The 20375-nt window shown below is 38.3% G+C and overlaps 1 protein-coding gene across 2 annotated transcripts in view; it reads right to left on the bottom strand.

Moving 5' to 3' along the window:
- The window catches only part of FAM185A (family with sequence similarity 185 member A), a 39812-nt gene that overhangs the window by 17621 nt on the left and 1816 nt on the right, over nt 1–20375 (bottom strand). For both annotated transcript variants that reach the window (XM_015275768.4, XM_046900513.1), the window contains exons 2-5: nt 16689–16798; nt 13268–13360; nt 6287–6425; nt 851–892 (exon numbers count right to left, since the gene is read on the bottom strand). In XM_015275768.4, the coding sequence (XP_015131254.1) occupies nt 851–892; nt 6287–6425; nt 13268–13360; nt 16689–16798 (384 nt within the window). The remainder of the gene's footprint in view (nt 1–850; nt 893–6286; nt 6426–13267; nt 13361–16688; nt 16799–20375) is intronic.

The raw sequence follows: 20375 nt of genomic DNA, 5'->3' as shown, positions 1-20375 counted from the left end.
TGAAGGAAAAACAGACTAGCAAGCTTAATTCTGTGGTTTAATGACTAACTCATGAGAATGTGTACTGCATTCATTTTCCAGGAATATTAATATAGATTGCTTAGAAACATAAGAGGACTTGTAAGAGGACAGCGTGTCCCTGCAGGATGCTTAGTGAGTGACTGTAATAACCATCACTAGCCTTATCTATACCTTCTATTATTTCAGTTTAATTCCAGAGAAATTACAAGAAAATGGTCAAGAAAGTGAGAAACTCAACATATAGAACACCAGTTGCCCTGAGGCTTTCTTAAAATAATAAAACTGATAACGTCTAACAGTTATTAACTGAGAAGAAATTTAAGAGCTACTTACTATTTCTGAAGGGAAAAGAGAGTCACCAACATAACAGTTTGGAACCATCAGGTTCTCACAAGCTTTTTTCCTACCTCACAATACATCAATGATAAATGCTACACGATATGAAAATTAAACATAGCTAATCACTGATAACAAATGTAAGACAGAACTAGGATAAAGGCAAAATTACTACACTTGATGTACACTTAGTATTTTCTCATGCCCTTTTGTCCAGTCTTAATCTAAAGACACTTAGATTCAATCTAACACCTAAAGCACAGGGGGTACGGTGACTTGCCTACTCTGAAAAAGGCTGTTAGAGCCAAGTTTGGAAAATATCTTTCAAGTACATACTAGTGAATGCTATTCCTGAAAATAAAAGGAATGAGGGCAGAAATGTTTGAAGATTATAAGAAAACTAGCTTATGCCTTTGTGTGAGTATTTATATTTAAAAAGGAAAAGGGAAGAGTGAGAGAAGAAACATTATCTTAGAGAGAAGACAAAACGTACCTACTGTGATATTCCCTGTTTTTGTCTCAAGGCTGGTGTTACCTGTTAAGGAAAGAAAGAGTGAGATTTTAATATTAAAAGTGGAGTATTTGACTGGTTTCTCAAATCTCAATAAAGATTAAAGTAATGATATCTCATGGTGAGATATATGCTTTGCATATAAAGACAAAAGAGCATAAACCAGTTATATTGCTTCAATACTACTGCTTTACAAACAAAAAAATCTCAACACATGGGAAACAAAGAACTGATCCCGGATGAAAAAACTTGGTCTGAGTAAAGCGAAAAAGGAAGAGGGACTGTTTTTTCTTTTTTTTTTTCTTTTTTTTTTTTTTAAGTTGGTCAGGTGCCCACATCAACACTGTAGATGATTTTAGTACTTGAATAGGATGAATATCTAAATAGTTTCTATTTTCCTTCTTTTTCCTATGTGTTAATATGTATTCATCCCTCATCCTCCAACACAGGGATTTTTGCTTTGTATTCAAAGGCTGTTTTCTAGACAATTGCCTGAAGAATCACTGAAGTTTACCTACTCCCTCCAAACTGACTCTTGTTACATACATAACTCATCAACAATGCTATTCATTGAATTCAGTAAGATATGAGTGTGCTGGGCAGACTGGAGAATTAAACAAGAGTATAGAAGGCCTATGACACAGAATGGTCTCTTACTGACCTTGCATTATAGAATCATAGAATTGCTCAGGTTGGAAAAGATCTTAAAGATCATCAAGTCCAACCACAACCTAATCACACTACCCTAACAACCCTCTGCTAAATCATGTCTCTGAGCACCTCATCCAAATGGTTTTTAAACACATCCAGGGATGGTGACTCAACCATCTCCCTGGGGAGCCTATTCCAGTGCTTACTCTGAACTGGCCCTGGTGTGTTACCAGTAAATCTCAAACACTCCTTCCACATCACGTTAAGCACCAAGAGAATCTGGAAGGATGAGGGATGTACCTCATAAAAGAAGAATCATCCATGCTGTTAACAGTCTAAAAGTTGGTAGAAGCTCTCATATTTCTATTTATGCCATGCATATTGCCACAGAAGAAAAGCTTTAAGTGAAAAAACTGAGCCGTGACAGTTCACTCTTGCTACTCCCTCATCATCCCAGAAGGATAACAAACCAAAATAAAAGAGAGCCGATCACAGTAATTTAGTCTAATTTAATAATGCATAGTATTCACAAAAGTTTCCAGATCCTGATCAAGTTCTGCTCCTGCCTTCTGTAATTATACAGTCATTAGGGTAGAATGCATTCCACTGTATGCTCTGTAATGTTTTCTTTAGCAGCCCATGAACTGAAAGCTAGAAAAGAAGCCTATCATCAATAGTCTTGAATTCATTGTTTCAAGCACATACTGTATAAAATACTGAGCTGTTCTGCAAATTACATTTGAAACAAAACAACATTTCAGTGGATTTGAAAGAGGTTTGGTTCATTGTTGGGCTTTTGTTTCGCTTGTTGTTTTTTGGGTTTTTTTTTTTTAAGGTATGCAATAATTACCCCATCCTTCTCCCCATCTTATCATTACTAGTATTTATTTTTATACAATCTACAAAAAACCCTAGGATTTTGTCAACCAGTAACTCCCATAGATTACAACACAATCTGAATATAGCTCTTTGGACTTGTAGATTTGCTGCTCTGTTTGTTTTTGTGGTTTACTTTCCCCCTTCTATTTTGTTAAACAGATCCTTGAAGAACATTAAACATTTAGAAATCAAAATCATATCAATCACAAACATTGCATATGACTAAAATTGCATAATGTACACATATTAGAGTGATAGGCTCATTTCAAACATCTAGCTAGAACAGAAGTTACTTTTTAAGCAGATGGGAGTTTCCTGCTGTGTATACAAATAGCGCAGGGAAGTGTATTTTTGGTCAAATAATTGTTCAGTGAAGACCAACACTTACAATTGAAGTTAACCATCTATTTTATGGATATATCAACAGCAAAGAAGGAAAAAGGTAATTACTAGCTTGATTTTAACATTCTGTTGAATTCAGTTTGGCAGTGCAACACTGAAAAGTTTAAGACCTAAGAGTTTCAACAGAAAATTGATTACAGTGGCTTAGTAGTTTTTCTGTTTTGTTTTATCTACTGCTTCTGAAGAGCTATCTTTTCTGCCACATATGAAAAGCTTCAGATTATAGTTTTGCAAGACAGGGCCAGTGCAAGTCCAAAGAGAAAAGACAGCTTTGGGAACATAAATAAGAGCATCACTTTATGTTATTCCTATTTCTTCTGTTTGTTTCAGTGACTCTCGAGGAGGCTGGGTTACGCTGATGAAGCATGCAAGAGAGCAATGAAGAATGTCTACATGCATATCATCTTACCTCTACCTTTATGTTCCCTTGCAAGACTGATTAGATTCAACTGGGACCATTTATTCCCTTCCCTTCAGTTGTGGCTTAGATTACAGAAACAAACATGTATTATTCACTGATATTTCCATGCAAACTGTAATCCCCCATTCTAAGGGCACCTTAAATAATATAGTGACATCAGATCCAAAACATTCCATAAGAGTATGTTTCTGGACACTTCATTCTAACTGTCTTACTGAATAAAAGTTTAGTTTTTTTTGTAAAAAGGTGCAGTGACCTGCAAAATCATAGAATTGTAAATTGATTGGGGTTGGGAGGAACCTTAACGATTGCCTAGTTCCACCTCCCCTGCCATTGGCAGAGAAACCTCCCAATAGACCAGGCTGCTTGAAGCCCCATCCAACCTGGCCTTGAGCACTGCAAAGAATGAGGCATCCACAGCTTCTCTGGGCAGCCTGTGTCAGTGCCTCATAATCTTCATACTGAAGCATTTCTTCCTTATATCTAAATTAAATCTACACTTCTTTACTTGAAAGCCATTACTCCTTGTCCTATCACTACAAACCCCATAATATAGCCCCCTTCCAGTTTTCCTGTGGGCCCCCTTTAGGCAGGGGAAGGCCAATACAACATCTCCTTAGAGCCTTATTTTTTTTCCAGGCTGAACAACCTCAACTCTCAGCTAGCCTTCATAGGAGAGGTGCTCCAGCCCTCTGATCATTCTCATAGCCCTTCTCTGGGTGTGCTTCAAAAGGACTACATCCTTCTTGTGCTGGGGGCCCCACAGCTGAAGGCAGTAATGCAGGTGGGGTCTCACAAGAGCAGAGCAGGAAAAATCACCTCCCTCAATCTGCTGTTCACACTTCTCCAGATGGCATCCCTTCCCTACAGCGTGTCAACCACACCACACAGCTTGGTGTTGTCAGCAAACTTGCTGAAGATGCACCCAATCCAACCATCCACATTGTCAACCAGGATGCTGAACACTGCAGGTCACAATACCAACCCCTGGGGAACGCCGTTTATCATTGGTCTTCTCCTGGACCACAACTGAGCCATTGATCACAACTCTGAGCACAACTATCCAGCTCACTCCTTACCCACCAAATGGTCTGTCTGTCTATTTTGTAATTTTGAGACAGTATCATTCACATACCTCCTAGCACAAGTGAAAATACAGAACTCTTCAGACAAGCATTTTTATGTTAAATGAAAAGTTATGTTTGTGGCATAACTAAGTAAAATCTGAAATTCTATTTATTTATTTTTTAATAGTTAGAAAAGTACAAACAACATTTTTGCACTGAAAGAAGGAATGAAATCTCACAGACATTAGGATACTGAGCTAATAAATTAGAAGTCAGGTGTTAAAAGTACTACTTGTATTCATCCTGCTAACAGTGATACAGGTACTCTGTAAAAAAGCAGCAGTTTTCATTCTCTAACAAAACCATCAGGTAATTTCAGCATTGTAATACATACGTAGACACAACACGCACTCACTTTGTTCAATAAGAAGAGGCCAAAACAGCCTTTTGTCTGCTGCTTATTTGTACTATTCTGGCAGTGTAGGTTTTGTGTGTGTTTTTTGTGACAGTAAATGATCTTCTGACAATATGCTCATGCCTCCATAATCTGAGGCACTGGAGAGAAAAAATAGTGAAGACAATTACCATTACAGGATTACTTGAGGTCTACAATACACAATCACCATAGTATTTCTTTAGAGTTGTTTCTAGTCTTTCAGTTCCTAATTTGAATTCAATTCAGGCACTTCCAGAGCCAAGGTTTCCACTCAAGCCTGGGCACCAACAGAACTAGGATTACACAGCTCAAGTTTCAACTACAAAAACAGGACTCATGCAGGTCTGTGAAGTTTGTGTTCTCTTGACATCAGAGTTGTGTGTGAAAACCATAAGCCATTTTTTAAAAGAAACAGCTAAAATGCTGTCAGGTGTTCCAGACCCATTTAGTAGACTGCTCTGCTCATGAAAATAACCCTGAAGTATACAGACATTTCTAACATTAATTTTGAAACAGTTGAACTTGTTTTCACACTGTTCCTTAGTGAAATTACCACGAAGCATCACTAAGGAAGTATGTCATTAACAACAGCTGTTATTATTTCAGTTTTGTATCAAGATAAAAACCTTCTGGATGTGCACAGAGGCACGAACAAGCACACAAGATGATTATTCCACAAAAGCATAACTGATAGAAGTCAGAAGAAAAAGGAAAAACAAAAACCTCAACAGCTTATTGGCTACAAGTACCAATAGCAGAACAGCCTACATGTTAGAAAAATACAACAAAAATCATTATTTCTGCCTATGCATGCTGAAGTGAACTTTACCTAATGGGTTTAGAAAACAAGTTTCTGTCTACTATAAATGGACAATGGAGAATCATTTCTGGAACAAGATAACAGAAAACTGCTAAAAATTGCAGTAAATTACTAATAAAGATGTATAGCTAGAAACTTGAACTTGGATAGGCCTGAGTAATTTTCACAGCTTATACATCTGCCACTTTGCTTCACTTGTTAAATCATCACAATTGCATTATGGTACACTCAGGGAACTTCATTAAATTAGAAAAAATAAACATTAGGTTACAACCCTGACTACTGTTTGTATCAAATGACACCCAAATTAATTTAATTAAGTTATAGGTGAATGACAGTAAAGGGCAGATGGATGACAGACTCCCTCCTCCAACCTCCCAGATAACAAAAGCTGTTACCACTTTGTTACTATAGAGTGTCAGTACACACAAGCTACTTCTGCTAAAATCTTTGTCAAACAGCCAAGTTCTATCAAAGAGATTTTTACCTCATTAATATGTTTTGTTTCCTATTTCATGTGTGCTTACAAAATTATTTTCAAAAATAAATGCAACATACCATGTGATAAGTTAGCTCTCCTCAATTAAGTACCTAGGAAATACAGGATTGCTTTGTTCATGTACCATGAACAGCTGATTATACTGAAATAGACTACAGCATTATTCCTTTTGTTACTGTGAACATTATAAATACCTTCAAAGCAGCTAAATTTTTGCCAGAATTTCCCTAACTCAGCTCTTACCATGAATACTTCCCAGCAGAATATCACCAGTTTCTGAAGAGAGAGACGAAGATTCTGCATAGAGATACTTAGTTTTCAGGAGCCCATATTCTGTGGATATGTTGATAGATGTCCCCTGCAGCTTCTCTATATTCACACTCTAAGAAATAAATGTAATGGAAAACATCATCATTGTTTGGAAAGGCCAAGTGAAATAACAGCATTAGGAGGACACAGATGGATCGTTGTTGGTGCAGAACAAGCAAAGCTCCTCAATTACAAATAATTTCATCTAAGAGCTCTGACAAACAAGTTGGTAATTCATTACAACATTTCTATGAATTGTTGCATCCATCAGGCAAGTGAAGAACTGAAACAGACAAATGGAAAGAAAAGGTAAATTTATTTTAAAAAAAACCTTTGTTTTGAAGATTAGCTCTCATTATTAAAGCTACTACTTTAATGTTCATGCACCATTAAGACACTTAAAGCACTGGTGATCAGTCTTCTGGCACCAAATACACCCACTGGCTTTCTTGTTAAAAATATGCAAAAAGAGCTGTAATTTGTTCATTCTGTAGGCACAGCTTTGGTGAATGTTTGAGATTACAAAAGAGCCACAGCTGCCCTTAGCTGTGGCTAACAGTCAGCAAAACCATTCATTTTACCGTTGGTTATCCAGGCCTCAATATTTGGAGGTAAGCCCCAAGCTATACAAAGCCTTAAAAACAAGTGACAGCATCTGTTTCTTTTCAACAGAAATGGAGAAAAAAGGAGAACATCTGAAAAGTTGCACTGTGGATAGATTTGGGGAATAAAAGGCGATAGGAGTTACCTACATCCAGGTAACCAGTCATGTAATATAATGTAAGCCCATCTGAACAGAACAGAATAAGGTGTATTCTCACTTGACTACCACGTGAATTTACTTCTATTCTTCCTAAGTTAAACATGATTCATGATGGAATTGTGACGGGTCATACTTAAACCTTATTCATTTTGTTGTTGCTTTGCTTATACCAAATTCAAGTGAATTGCACAGTTATTATCATGTGGAATGGCATATGGCCTTCTTGATCAAGCTGTGCCTTAAGCCAATTGAAATTTATTTTGTCAATTTAACATTATCACCTTGTGGGAAAAAGTTAATACAAAAAGAAAAACCACAAACAAACCAAGTCTGCTGCCCCTTTCCTTGTTATGTCATACAAAGAGCATGCCCTGGATGGAGTAAGAGGTATTCTGACAAACAGCAACCAGCAGTGCACAGATTCCACACAATATTGTGTTACAGTAGATTAGCTAAAGAAACTGATTTGGCATGGGACTGCATCATAAACAAATTATGCTGTGATCGTAGCATTCCATACATAAAAAGTCTTTTTGCCTTAAGCAAAGTTACAGAATGGAGTCTTACAGTAAGACATTTTACATTATATAATGCTAGAATACACAGTACATCTCAAATAGTGTAATAAACTATGTTAATCTATAAGAAATTCTCATTACAGAAGTGCAGTGCTAGAATTATAGATATGTGACAGCTAACATCTACAATCCCTGTAGATACTGCTACGTATAGCAATGCTACAGAATCTAAGCATCAACAGCAAACAGAAAATGATATTAAGGCAAAATCTGAAGCTACAGCAACCCGTTGCTACAGAAGTGACAGTGATTTGAATTTCGACACTTGTAATAAAACTTTGGCAGTAGAGACATTAAAAAATTAATCGCATTCTTCTCACCACATACTCCACTATTCCCTCAGTCATTGGCTCTGAGGATGACAAGGTACAAAACAGCTGAGGCACAGACCCAAAGCAACAAGTGAAGGAAAAGCCACTGTCACGTCCATGATCAACAGTCTAATCTATTCTGAAGGGAGTTAAGAGCAACTTGCAATGCAGAGACACTTTTTTGCAGAGCCACTCCTGCCATCAGCAGGACAAAAATAAGAGCTGGCCATGACTTATGGAAAAAAAAAATTAAAGAAGCCACTCAGAAAGTAACACCTCCTGTTTATTTCCCAGGAAACAACAACAAAGAGACAACAGTACTGTTTGAGGGAACAAATTCTCAGCTACAGAACAATATTTTTCAGCACAGTCACCACCATTAGCAATGCATTTTTCCCAGTGATGAACAAGTGCCTACGTGCCTCCCTTGTAAAAATCTGCACCAGCAGAGGTGACCCACTACTCCACAGCTGCTAGGAAAACATTGCCACGCAGCCTATCTTTCATCAGCCCAAACAGATGGCAATCAGAAGGTGCTGAATTGGACTACAGTCCAGGACAGCCCAGTCAAGGTTAGCAGTGTGCTTCACAGTCTCAAAGTGGTACGGGGCATGGCGTTATCTTGATGCAAGAGACAGGCTGTCTCCTTCTCTGGCCTTGTAGTTCAATCCAGCAGGCAGCTGAGCACCATGCAGTTGTTGGCTCACCCCTCCCCTTCCCTGTGGGATGGGGGAGAGAATCAAAAGGAAAAGAAAAGCAGAACTGATGGGTTTGAGATAAAAACTATTTACTAAGATAAAGAAAGTGGGAGAAATAAATAATTATCATAACCATTATCTTTTGTTAGTATCTAACCTATTATCCTTTAAATAACTATTATCCTTTTAATATCCTTATTTACAATTGTCATAACTATTATCCTTGTTTTCCCTCTTACTTTGTATATTTATAAAATAAATTATAATTTATATGTACATAGAATATACATATATAAAATATGTATTATAAAATAAAACAATTGATGCACAATCAATTGCTCACCAGCCACTGACTGATGCCCAGCTAGTCCCTGAGCAGTGGGGGACAGCTCAATGAACTCTCTTCCCTCTTTCCAATTTTTCTTCTACATTATGTCTTATGGTATAGACAGTTCAGGTCAGCTGTCCTGACTCTGTCCCCTCCCAGCTCCTCAAGCCCCCTTAAACCTCCTTGCTGGCACGGCAATAGAGGAAGCTGAGAAAATTGAAGTGTCCTCAGCTCCATACTCCACTGTTCAGCAACAAGTGGAAACAGTGTGTTATCAACATTGTTTTTTTCCTAAAAGCATAGCATCATAGCAGGCACTAGAAACTAAAACAAGTCTGCCCCAGCTGAAACTAAGACAGGACTGACTCCAGAATTTCAAGGCTTCAAGCTTAGCCAGTGTCACAATGTAATGGTCAGAGTTGATGGTTTATCTAAGTTCCAGGGAATCCAGAAGGATTACCACTTCACTGTCCCAAAAGACAGTGCACATCACTTCACACACTGAGGGCTGTGTCTGGAACATCTTCCATGGGGAATTCACACATCACTACTCCACATATTGCTGTTTTGGCTCCAGCTTGTAGCAGAGAAACCACATCTCATCACAGTAAATGATGCAATCCATGAAGCTGCTGCCTTCAGCCTTGTATGTTTCAGTAGGTCCTGACAAACTTGCAGGAAGTGTTCTTCTTGCTCCTTTGTGAGCATATGTGAGATCCATCATGACCTTTGTGATATTCCAACACTGCTGCCATTGGTTCCAACACACTGAAGCAGATACTCAGCTCTGTACACAGTCCCCAGGTTGTAATCCAATTCACGTGGATGAGCTGGTAGAGACACTCTTCATGTCACAGAGTGACAGCTGTGCATGGCTGTTCAGAACATGGCTTGTCCTTCATGTTGCTGCCATCACTGCTGAAATGCACCACCCACCACCTCACTGAGCTAATACTGTTTGGTCTCTGTGGCCAGAAGCATGCAATTTTATCCACATGGAGGAATTCAATTCCACACCTTTGCTTTGTACATGCTTCCATGTCAGACACCATTTTGTCAGACTGCCCCTCTGCTGCCATCTGTTGCACAGCAATAAAATAGAGCAGCATATTGGCTGGAGGGTTCAACCTCTGCTACCATACCACTAACATCAGCCTCTGTAATAAATTTCTCTGTAATAAAATAGGAGGTATTACTTTCAGAGCAACCCTCATAGCGTAGGTACAAACTGACTGCCTAGTGGCAGTCTTGAGCAGGAAATGGAAAGTTGGAAAAGCAAAAAGCTACATCTATTGCCTAGATGTTAGTATAGCTAAAAGCATAACACAGTAAGGTAAATACCTTATGAGGCACCTCATTATAAACAAGCTCACTGATCAACTGATGGATCAGTTGCAGCTACCTTTCTTGAAAATGCAAAGCAATAAGATAAGTCATCTAAGTACATGATAAGAAGTCATTGGATAGCTCTTTACTGAAAAAAAGCTACCAATGCAATGAAAACTTGCTTTAAAATAACCTAAGTCTAAGGAAAAAAAAAAGTCAGACTGCTCAAATAAAAGACAAAGAATATTCCAGATAGGGAAGGCATGGAAAAAAAAAAAAAGGTACGTCTGCTTTTTACTGAGACTAAATATGTTTTCAGTCTCAAATTATTCAAGTCCTATGATTTTTTGGCAGAACACAGATGTTTGGATCTGTTAAATAAGTGATAGAGAGAAGCCCCTAGGGGCAGATTAGCTAATGACACCCCAGTCAAACAGATTTGATTATTTTTGTCCATCGAGTCGCCAGGTTTTCTGGGAAATCCTCCTCCCTTCAGGGTAAAGCCTTAGGAGTTACAGTTACTGACCACATGCTCAAGTCCCATCTGTTTCTTAACCTTTAAAGAAAAGAGTCAGCCTACCCTCATAAATCTGACTATGTTTTCACACCTGAATGTATTTTCAAGACGAAAACTAACACCTTGCTGTCCTAAAATAAGACAAACAACTCCTTCCTCACATATACTGTTTTCCTTGGCTTTGCTTTTTTGTGCTATTCTTGGTCAAACATTTTACAAATATCTTCTCCTTTTCCCCACCTTAAGAATATTCTCTCGCGTGTGTTCAATGTCTTCCACCACATCCTTCCCCTCCCCGGCTCCAGGAGGGCCTGGAAATGCTGACAGAGCCATAGCTACACAATGACTGCAACTGATGGAAGAAACATCTCATACAATCACACAAGGGAGACGTAATCTAGGCTGATTATTAAGTGAAGTGGCCAAGTGAGAAAAGAAACCCTGATATCCTAAGTATGCAACATTTTTTTTTAAATGAGTTCAGTAACACTAACTTAAGTTGTTCCATAGCCACAAATTCCTGTTAAAAATTACTTATTTCAATTAAGTTACTTCAATTTTGCAAACAGAAGAGTAACTTCTAACAGTATTACTTACTATATAAACATTTATGATCACAAAAAGTTTCAGATTAATCTGCATGAAGTTTTTTATTTTTTCAGGACAGCATGTCTGAGGGGGAAAAAAGGCAGATAAATGATTTTAAGAATTAAAAGGAAAACCATTACATGTACTTCCACATAGCTCTAGATCTTATTTCCCTACATATTTTGATCAGCACCATTAAGCTGCTATTTGAAATGAACTCCATGGATTCCAGTGGTGTCCCAAAAGTAGTTTGTTACAAATGACCAGGCATCATGCACCTAATCAAAAGATGACCACCATACTAGTATGTTGTGAGGAACATTAGTCCATGGTGGCCAAAGCACTCCCCAAATAGCATGAAATACTTTCCACTGGTATAAATAAGTATTTCAGTTTTCAAATCCTTCCATCAGAAACCATCTGTAGGAAAGCATAAGATACATTAAGAAGACTGTAAACTAATCCTGCCTCCTTCCAATTCCTGTGGTCACCAGTGGCTTAGGATGGAACCTAACTCACTGACTTAGTAAGAAGGCCCAAATGGACTAATAATTGATCAGCACTGATCAGTCCAACAGTGGCAGTGACAGAGCACATTGTAGTCAGAACCAACCCATGCTGCTTTATGCTGAGAGGTTTTGGTAGGATGAAATAATGTTCACAAAGAAATAACAATAGCTCAGCTAGAGCAGCCTTAGGGCTCCTTTCTATGTAACAGGAAGACTAGTATCCACTGCAAAGAAACACAGATAATTTAATGTTGGCAGTCTAGTTTTCATCAGCAGTTCAGAGCAGCTCACAGCTGGTTCTACTTAAGTGAGCACATGACCACAGAATCCAACTGACCAGGTGTGCAACAGCAAACAGCACCTCAGATGCAATTCTGGACTGTGAGATCTTACCAGCTTGGTCTCAACTCTACCCTATAGTAGAGAAAGCTATCTGAACTCTTTCTGATTCCTTTCAATTCTGCTGGTTTTAAGGGTACTGCAAGCAACCAAGCTACTTCCAGAATTGGCTCCATGTTTTCACATAGCAATGCTTCTGATCTAATGAATCCTAACGCAATCACTTACACAGATATTTCAATGGCTGAATATTCAAACTGAGCTTAAGAACCAGACCAGCTATGAAAACTGTACCATCATGTAAGGGATCCTAGCTCTGCATTATCCTAAATAATGAAGAATCGACTACTAGTGGTAAGAAAATCAAATCAGTGTAGTATCAGGCTTGTCTCATGCTGCCATCTGCTGAAAAAAACAGGTTATTTCTCTGAAACCTGCTCTCAGGGTTCTTCCCACTGCACGTCATAGCAGGATTATATGTGATTGCTTCTTTCGATGCAAAGAAATATACAGAACTTTCTACTCTTCAGTTCTTACAAATCATATAATGCTGGAAGTAAAAAGTATGTGCATATATCGGGTTGTTATTCATGAGACACTACAATAAACCTAAGTACCTACTGCAGAATCCAAGTGCCTAAACATCAGCCAACCAAAAAGCTCAAGACTCCAGCTTTAGTTCTGTAGGCCCTCACAGATGTGTTGCATCAGCTTGCCCAACCTCAAGAGCTGACAGAATGATCTCATGTTCATTACTCCTCTTTTTACAGAGCCTTATCCAAACAAAGCATAATATCAGGTAGTGTAGTTAAACAGACAAATGTAAGTTAACAGTGAAATGACAATCAGCCAGTGATGATCATTAAATATTCCTCAGTGTAAGCCCTTCAAAATGTAATCACTTTACAACAGACAAGCTGAACAAGTGACTGGTGAGAAAGCCTCAATTCTTACTTACACCCTTCTCTGTTGCATGAATATCTGTATTTCCATAAAGCGTTCCAAGGCCAATCACTTTGCCACCATCTGTTCGTATATCGATTTTATGGCTCTGAAAAAAAAATAATTAAATGTGCATGGTTAGGACAACCAAAAACTACCTCCTTTTTCAAGCTGTATCACAATAACAAACTTACACCATGAACTTCTATCTTACTGGTTTCTTCTGAACTGCCAGACGTGTTGCTTGCTTCCAAAGCAGTCAAACCCAAAGACTCCTTTTATTCTAACCAGAAACACAGGAGAAAGAAGGCTGCCAAGTGCTACTTTATTCTCAATGCCATGTTGCGTTTGTGTTTTTCTGTTTGTTGGGGGTAGGAGAGGATTGGCTGCAACCCACAGTGTCACAAAACTCTTTAGGATAATTTATACATATATATATGTTATATATATGTACATATATATAACATATATGTGTATAAAAGTTTATATGTATATATGCACATTTCTCAGTGTTTAAGCTTGAAGTATTTTTGTACAGCCATAAATCTATGTGATGTAATCAAGTGCTAACTAACTTTAGGCCTGCAAATATAACCAGACTCTGCTGTGTTTCACTCAAACACAGTAAAGTTGAGAATTTTACAAATATCTGCATTACTAACTCAAATATTCCATAAAGAAGCAAGAAGTCAAAAGGCAATAACCCTTAATAACTTCTGGCTGTTGCATAAAATCAGACAAGTAAAAATACCACAAAATACCCTACCAAAAAAGGAAAATGTAAGCAAACTACATTCAAACAAGAGATCTACCACAAATTACAGGGCTCTCAGGAAGATTAAAAATAAAAAAAGTGGTCTTTAGAGTGAAAAGCAACTATTTTAAGAAGGGAGAAGGATGAAAAAGAAAAATCACATTTAAGTAATCTAACTGTATTCAGAAACCATAGCTGCTGCAACTACTCTGACTTGTCTCAACAGCAACACTGCTTTGATCAGTTTCACTACTGTACTGAATTGGAATATCAATTTAAAAATATTCAGCATTTTTTATTCTATATACTGGATACACATGTATACTGGATCCTCATGTACCTGCATCTCAATTCTCAGATATTAATTTCTGTTGTAAAGGGCATAATTCCTATAGACGATATTTGACTTACACTGCTATCAATTGGATTTGACAATCAAACATATCAGAAGTTTTCAGGATACTTTGATAAATATCTGCCTGAATAAACCCCAATCATTACATTAACTACTTCATATTGGGTAGCAAAAAGATTTAGGGAAAAAAAAAAGAAAAAAAAAAAAGGTTCCCACCATGGAGTTCGTGGATTCTTATTGTTCCTATACATTCTGATGAAATAACACTCTCCATGTGGCAGAATCAGCTCTTGTACTGCACTGGAAAAGCCAGCCTGAAGCACTTTCAGAATCTTGGAAAAAAGGTCCATGAGATTAAGAATTGTTTTTCACTACAGAACATAATTCCTAAACCTACACCAGAAAGCTGAGTTACAGCCAACTTCTTCAAACTGTAATGTTTCTTAAAAATGGTGTTGGACAAAACCGACTGAACGCAAAACAATACTGTAATCGGACAATTGCTTGCACCTGCAAAAAACAAGGTGGTTGGTAATTCTCATTAAAAATCTTTAACCTGCTACTTTATAGCCAAGAAACCAAGGAAACCGGCAACATCTTCTGTAGCAAGAAATGCTGAAGCAGTCACAGTAACCAGAACAATAGGTAAATCAATCAGGATCCACCCACAACTCACAAGAACTCTTTGGGTAACTGACCGAGAAAGCCCAAATCTTGTAAGCTACTGAAGGTCTATTTAACAAGTACTTCAACTGAAATCCCCAGTTCATTCTTGATTCTTTGCATTTTAAATGATTTCTGTTTACTGGGACAAGGTTGTTCCTCTCACCTGGGGCCTAAGGGAGCCAAGAACCTTCCTGTGGCCACCAACACTGCAAACACATAGAGAGGGAAAGGACTATACTTTCTACTTGTTGTTTTCCCTCACATTTTCCTTATTTTCCTGAATCAAGCAGGCTCAGTGACGTGATGGAGAAGAGCAACACCAAGCTCCTCCAAACTACATTGAGGACACAGAGGAGCAGGGCTCGGAAGCCTCACATTGCCTACTTCACAGTGCTCTTTTCAGTTTGTTAGTGAGCATCTTCACTTCTGCTTGAAGTCTCTCAGAAAGCAGGACTGTGATTTTTCCACTTTTAAAATTCAACTTTTCTCAAGTCTCTTATCTTTCAAGTATCCAAGAAAAGATGCTCATCACATTTAATAGAGTTTTGAGGGAGGACAACTTTCTCCTCAACATTATAAAGCCTCCTGGTATCCTGTGATTACTATCAATAATACTGGCTAAAATTGCTTTGTTTCTTATATTATGCAGTTTCTCATGTATTTTTTTGTTGTTAATATACAGTCCTCACTTTTAACCAAACCTTTAGAATATCTCTAACATACAATACTGTTAGCTTGTCAGATTTTAGTTACTTTCAAAGATTAATATGGTCAATTAGAATCTGGAAGATACAGATAGACTGTAGTTCACTGAATATGGAGCAAGTCTGGCTCTATGGTATACTGAATTAGCATGTAAGCTGAACTTCACTGACGCTGCACGCTACATAACCACCTCTTATTGTACAGAAAAACATTGAAAGGCTTTTTCATATCTCAGAAATACTTAGAGGAAAAAATAAAGTAAAAAATAAAAATAAAAATCAGGTGCAATCTCAATCATTCAAGTGAAATTTATTCCAAACAGCACTTAAGATGGATACTCTTCAATGACTTCCACAAAAGCATGTCAGCAAACATGAAGTCAAAAGATCAAGAAAATCAAGGTCACAGCCATGTCACATACGGTATTTATCAGTATATTCAGTTTGGTACTTCGGACACATAATTTCAAGATCAAGTTATACATTAATCCAAGGCGTTTCAATAGCACTGAGGCATCAGAATTGAGAAAAAATATCCCACAGGAAAAAAAAATAAGAAATGATGATGCATATAGCAAAGTACCTCATAGCACCACCTAAGCAAACATAACTATTAAGTCCGCTGTTCAAATAATGGAATTCCCACTGTTTTTATTTTGGAGGGGAAGTGCAGTAGGGGAGGAGCACAGCAGAAATGAGGTTTACTGCTTCCACTGTTTCAATACCTTTCAGCTATCAAAGGTGCCTGGACTTCTTACTTCATGGTATTTAGAGTCATTGACTTAGTGTTGCAATGGTATGCAATAAATGAAGGCACAGTGCTGCCCACACACAGTAACACTTAGAAATACCAGAATATTTCTCACCTGTAGAGCTGGCATTCAGTGATTTATTATACTATACACCATCACACAGTCCCTTTCAAAACACTGATGGCATAGGGAAGGGTTCATCATACCTTTATTGACTGCAAGACACTAGTCCCCTTCTCAGTTTCTATTTTGCAGTTATCACATTCCATTTTCTGAACCTTCACACAGCCAGTTCCTGATGTTTTGATATCCAAATCTAGAATCAAAAGGAGTTTTATTAGCAACAGAACAGTAAGAATCAGATCTGTTAAATACAGCACTTGATCACAATACAGAGCAACTATACAAAGTAGGATAAAGATAGTAGCTTCTTTAATATAAAGAATCTTCTACTAAGTTCAGCCATCCTTTCAACTGTACAGATAATTACTATCAACAACCAATAGTGGAAACTGGCTGAACATTACAAGTGGCAGCAGTGACCGGCAAGGAATCAGCAATGTGTGGCTCATTAGTGAGGCTATAACTTCACACATATACACACACACAAAAAGAACCACATTCCCACACTCCACCACCACCACATCGCCACCCTCATCACCGTTATCTACTAACAACTCTTCCCTGACAGGGGTTTTGGGATGGGAAGGCTGACAAGTTGTTCAAGACCATAGGCAGAGTAATAGCAGATGCTGTATTTGTACTGTTAGTTTTCTTAGATACATGTTGCTTCAACAGCATAACACAAAAACAGGTACAGAAGAGTTCACATATGCATCATTCTTCCCTAGCCCTCTGACTTACTCTCCTGGCACGACAGAGTCTGAACCACCTTACCTTACTAATGTTTATAAAGAAAACTTCCTGAGTCTCATAGATAATTTGATTATCAAGTAAGTAATTCATGAGCTCAGAATGTTTCATGCAGGTCAGTATGTTTGTGCCACTTAAGATCAAGGATGAACTCAAAGGACCAGGGAGAAAAGTGAGAACTTACAGTCAGGGGATTCTGACTGTATTAACAGTCATTTACATTAATGACCACCATAAACATTGGCAAGAGTTAAAGCCAGAAAAAGAGAAGTTTATTTTGTTCTCCTAAGGAAAAGAGACAGAAAAAAAAAGAAATAAAAAAAATATATAAAAGATTTAACCTCTTAGCTTGCTGTGGCAGTTAAGTTTAGTGAAGGATACACATGATATTTGAAGGCCAGATTTTCATTAGAATGGGGCCAACAGAGCTGGAGTGGATAGGCAGGTTTACCAGAAAGCCTTGTTTGTACACCTTGTTCCCTCAGCCTCCTCACAGAACAGGGAGATGTACAGTCCTCCAAGACAGAGATACAGTGACTGAGATTCCATCTAATTGAACATTTCTTAAACTTCAAGTCAATTTTAGAAGAGGTTTTGAGGCATGTGAAAGCACAAAAGTGCTGACAAGTGAGATTGGTGGCTATTGTCAGAGGCTGGAGAGCTAAGCACCACAGTGTTTGTATGGCCACTGCCTAGCCAGTTTCACTGGACTAAAAATATCAGAGCAGTATTTGAGCTATTTTCATCTGATCAGTGATGATCTGCTGGTTCTCAAGTTGCCAAGGCAGGCAGATGAAACTTTTCCAGGATGCTGTATTTCCTGGGGAGCAGTTGGATTGTTTAAAGGCAGTTCCCAGAGAGACACCAACAGAAGCACTTCTCAGACATCTGAGCTTGAAACAGCATGTCCCTGCACAGCACAGACCTGGAGACAAAAGGGAAAACAATATGGTTTTTGAAATACAAGCTGTCTTGCTCAAAATTCCTCAGTTCACTCACTGGAAAACTGCACAGTGCTTGGAAGGGCCTACATGCAAACTTCTGCTACTTTGCTTTTAATGAAGAGAGGCCACAGAAGGTGATTTGCTTATGCAAACTTTTAAATTCTATCAGCATGGTGAGCCTCCAGCTCTTACTGCTTCTGTCAGAAAGACTGGCACAAGCCCATGGGGCCAGATGGGATCCACCTGAGGTTAGTGAGGGAGCTGGTAGAAGTGATTGCTAAGTCAGTTTTAATAACAAAAGATTACGATGCTGCAAGGTGTATTCTGGCTGTTATTTGAAAATTATATTGGAAATGTAATCCTATATGTCCTCTTCTGGCATGGATCTTCAGTACTAGTCTGAGGGTTTATGTGTAAGTTGTCAAGAAACACAGGATTGCTGCCCTGCAAACACACCGTGTCTTGATCCTTCACAGAAGTCACAGCGCACTGCTAGCCTTGATCTAAGAAAAATGAGCAAGCAAGGAATGGAACGCTGCTGTCTTGTGAACAAGCTTCCTAGGCAAGAATAAATGACTCAAAGAAAAAAAAGGCAGGCTAAGAGCTGGATAATATTGCTAATGAAACCTTAAACAAGGAGGAGGATGTGATTTCAGTGCCAAAGCGCCAAGAATAGGGTGATTTCTCCTCAGCAAAGCTCAGAACTGCCGCCAACTTCCGCCACACAAACCTTGAAGAACACAAAGACCTCTGAGGTGCAAACAACTCGCACCTGGAAATAAACGTGCATGGAGAAAAACCACCACCAGCACAGGAATGTAGGCAGGGGTACCCAGAAACACCACCTTCAGCTATCATACTTAAACACTTTGCCAGCCTACTTTAAAATGACTCAGCAGCACTGAACCACTGGAAGTACTTTATGGTGATTCAGTTCTCAGCTCACAGAGGAAGCCTACTAGTACATGCAGATACATGTTAAGATCCTTCAGTCCCATTTACTGAGGCTATCACATTACAATATTTGCTATTCTGAGGTTGCAAGTCTGCCATGTTTAGTAGGTGTGAACCATCTTTGCTTCCCTACTCAATCATTGTTTATGCTTAAGAAAAGTACAACATGGATAAAACATTGATATCTGCTTCCCATTAACATTTATGGAAAAGAAAGAGAATCTACATTATTTAGCTAAAACTGAAAGCAATCTTATGGGCTTTCATAAAACTGACGTGGAAGAGTTAAATTCTCCCAAGGAGACAATGGTATCCAACAGACACCAAAACAAAAAACACCACAGTGGCTCATAAATTGGCCTGTCACCGACCCTAGTGGTGTTCAAAGAGCGTCTGGATGTTGTGTTAAGATGTTGTGTAAGATGTTGTGTTAAGGGACATGGTTTAGCGGGAACCATTGGTGAAGGGCGAATGGTTGGACTGGATGATCCTGTGGGTCTTTTCCAACTTTAGTGATTCTATGATTCTATGATTTGATGACCTCGAGCATCTTTTCCAACTTAAGTGATTCTGTGAGTCTAGAGCCATCTAGCATACGTTCTAGATTGAGGCACACCTTTCAAGGAGTAAGATCTTGTGCTGACACACTGATGTTTGCTTACAGAACACTTCCTTCCTAAACTAAGGAGAGGAACAACCCCAAAATAAACTCAGAGGACCCCAGAAAATCAAACCAGAACTGAGAGGACACAGAGAGGAACCTTACTGGCAAGCAGCAATTCCGCTTAACTGGGTACAAAAAATATTTGCATTTTAATAAATATATCTCTGAATATCCCTAATTAACAGCATGATGAGACAACACTAACATCATGCTAATTGAGATGCAACTAACAGCAAGTAGTAGAATTGGACTATAATCCAGACTGTATAGGACACTTGAGTTGTATGATCTTTCCACAAAACTAAATGGAACAATTTGCTTGGAAACCTAAAAGTTAATAAAGCCTATTTCAAGAATGTCAAAAGGAAAAAGACTATCATATGAGACTGTCTGCAGAGCTGGCGACATTCCAAATATAATAAGAATATAATCTCAAAACAGGACAAAGACTAAAAGAA

This window comes from Gallus gallus, chromosome 1 (assembly GCF_016699485.2).
Source record: "Gallus gallus isolate bGalGal1 chromosome 1, bGalGal1.mat.broiler.GRCg7b, whole genome shotgun sequence".
In the NCBI taxonomy this organism is placed as follows: domain Eukaryota; kingdom Metazoa; phylum Chordata; class Aves; order Galliformes; family Phasianidae; genus Gallus; species Gallus gallus.
This window is presented reverse-complemented; position numbering and strand designations above follow the sequence as displayed.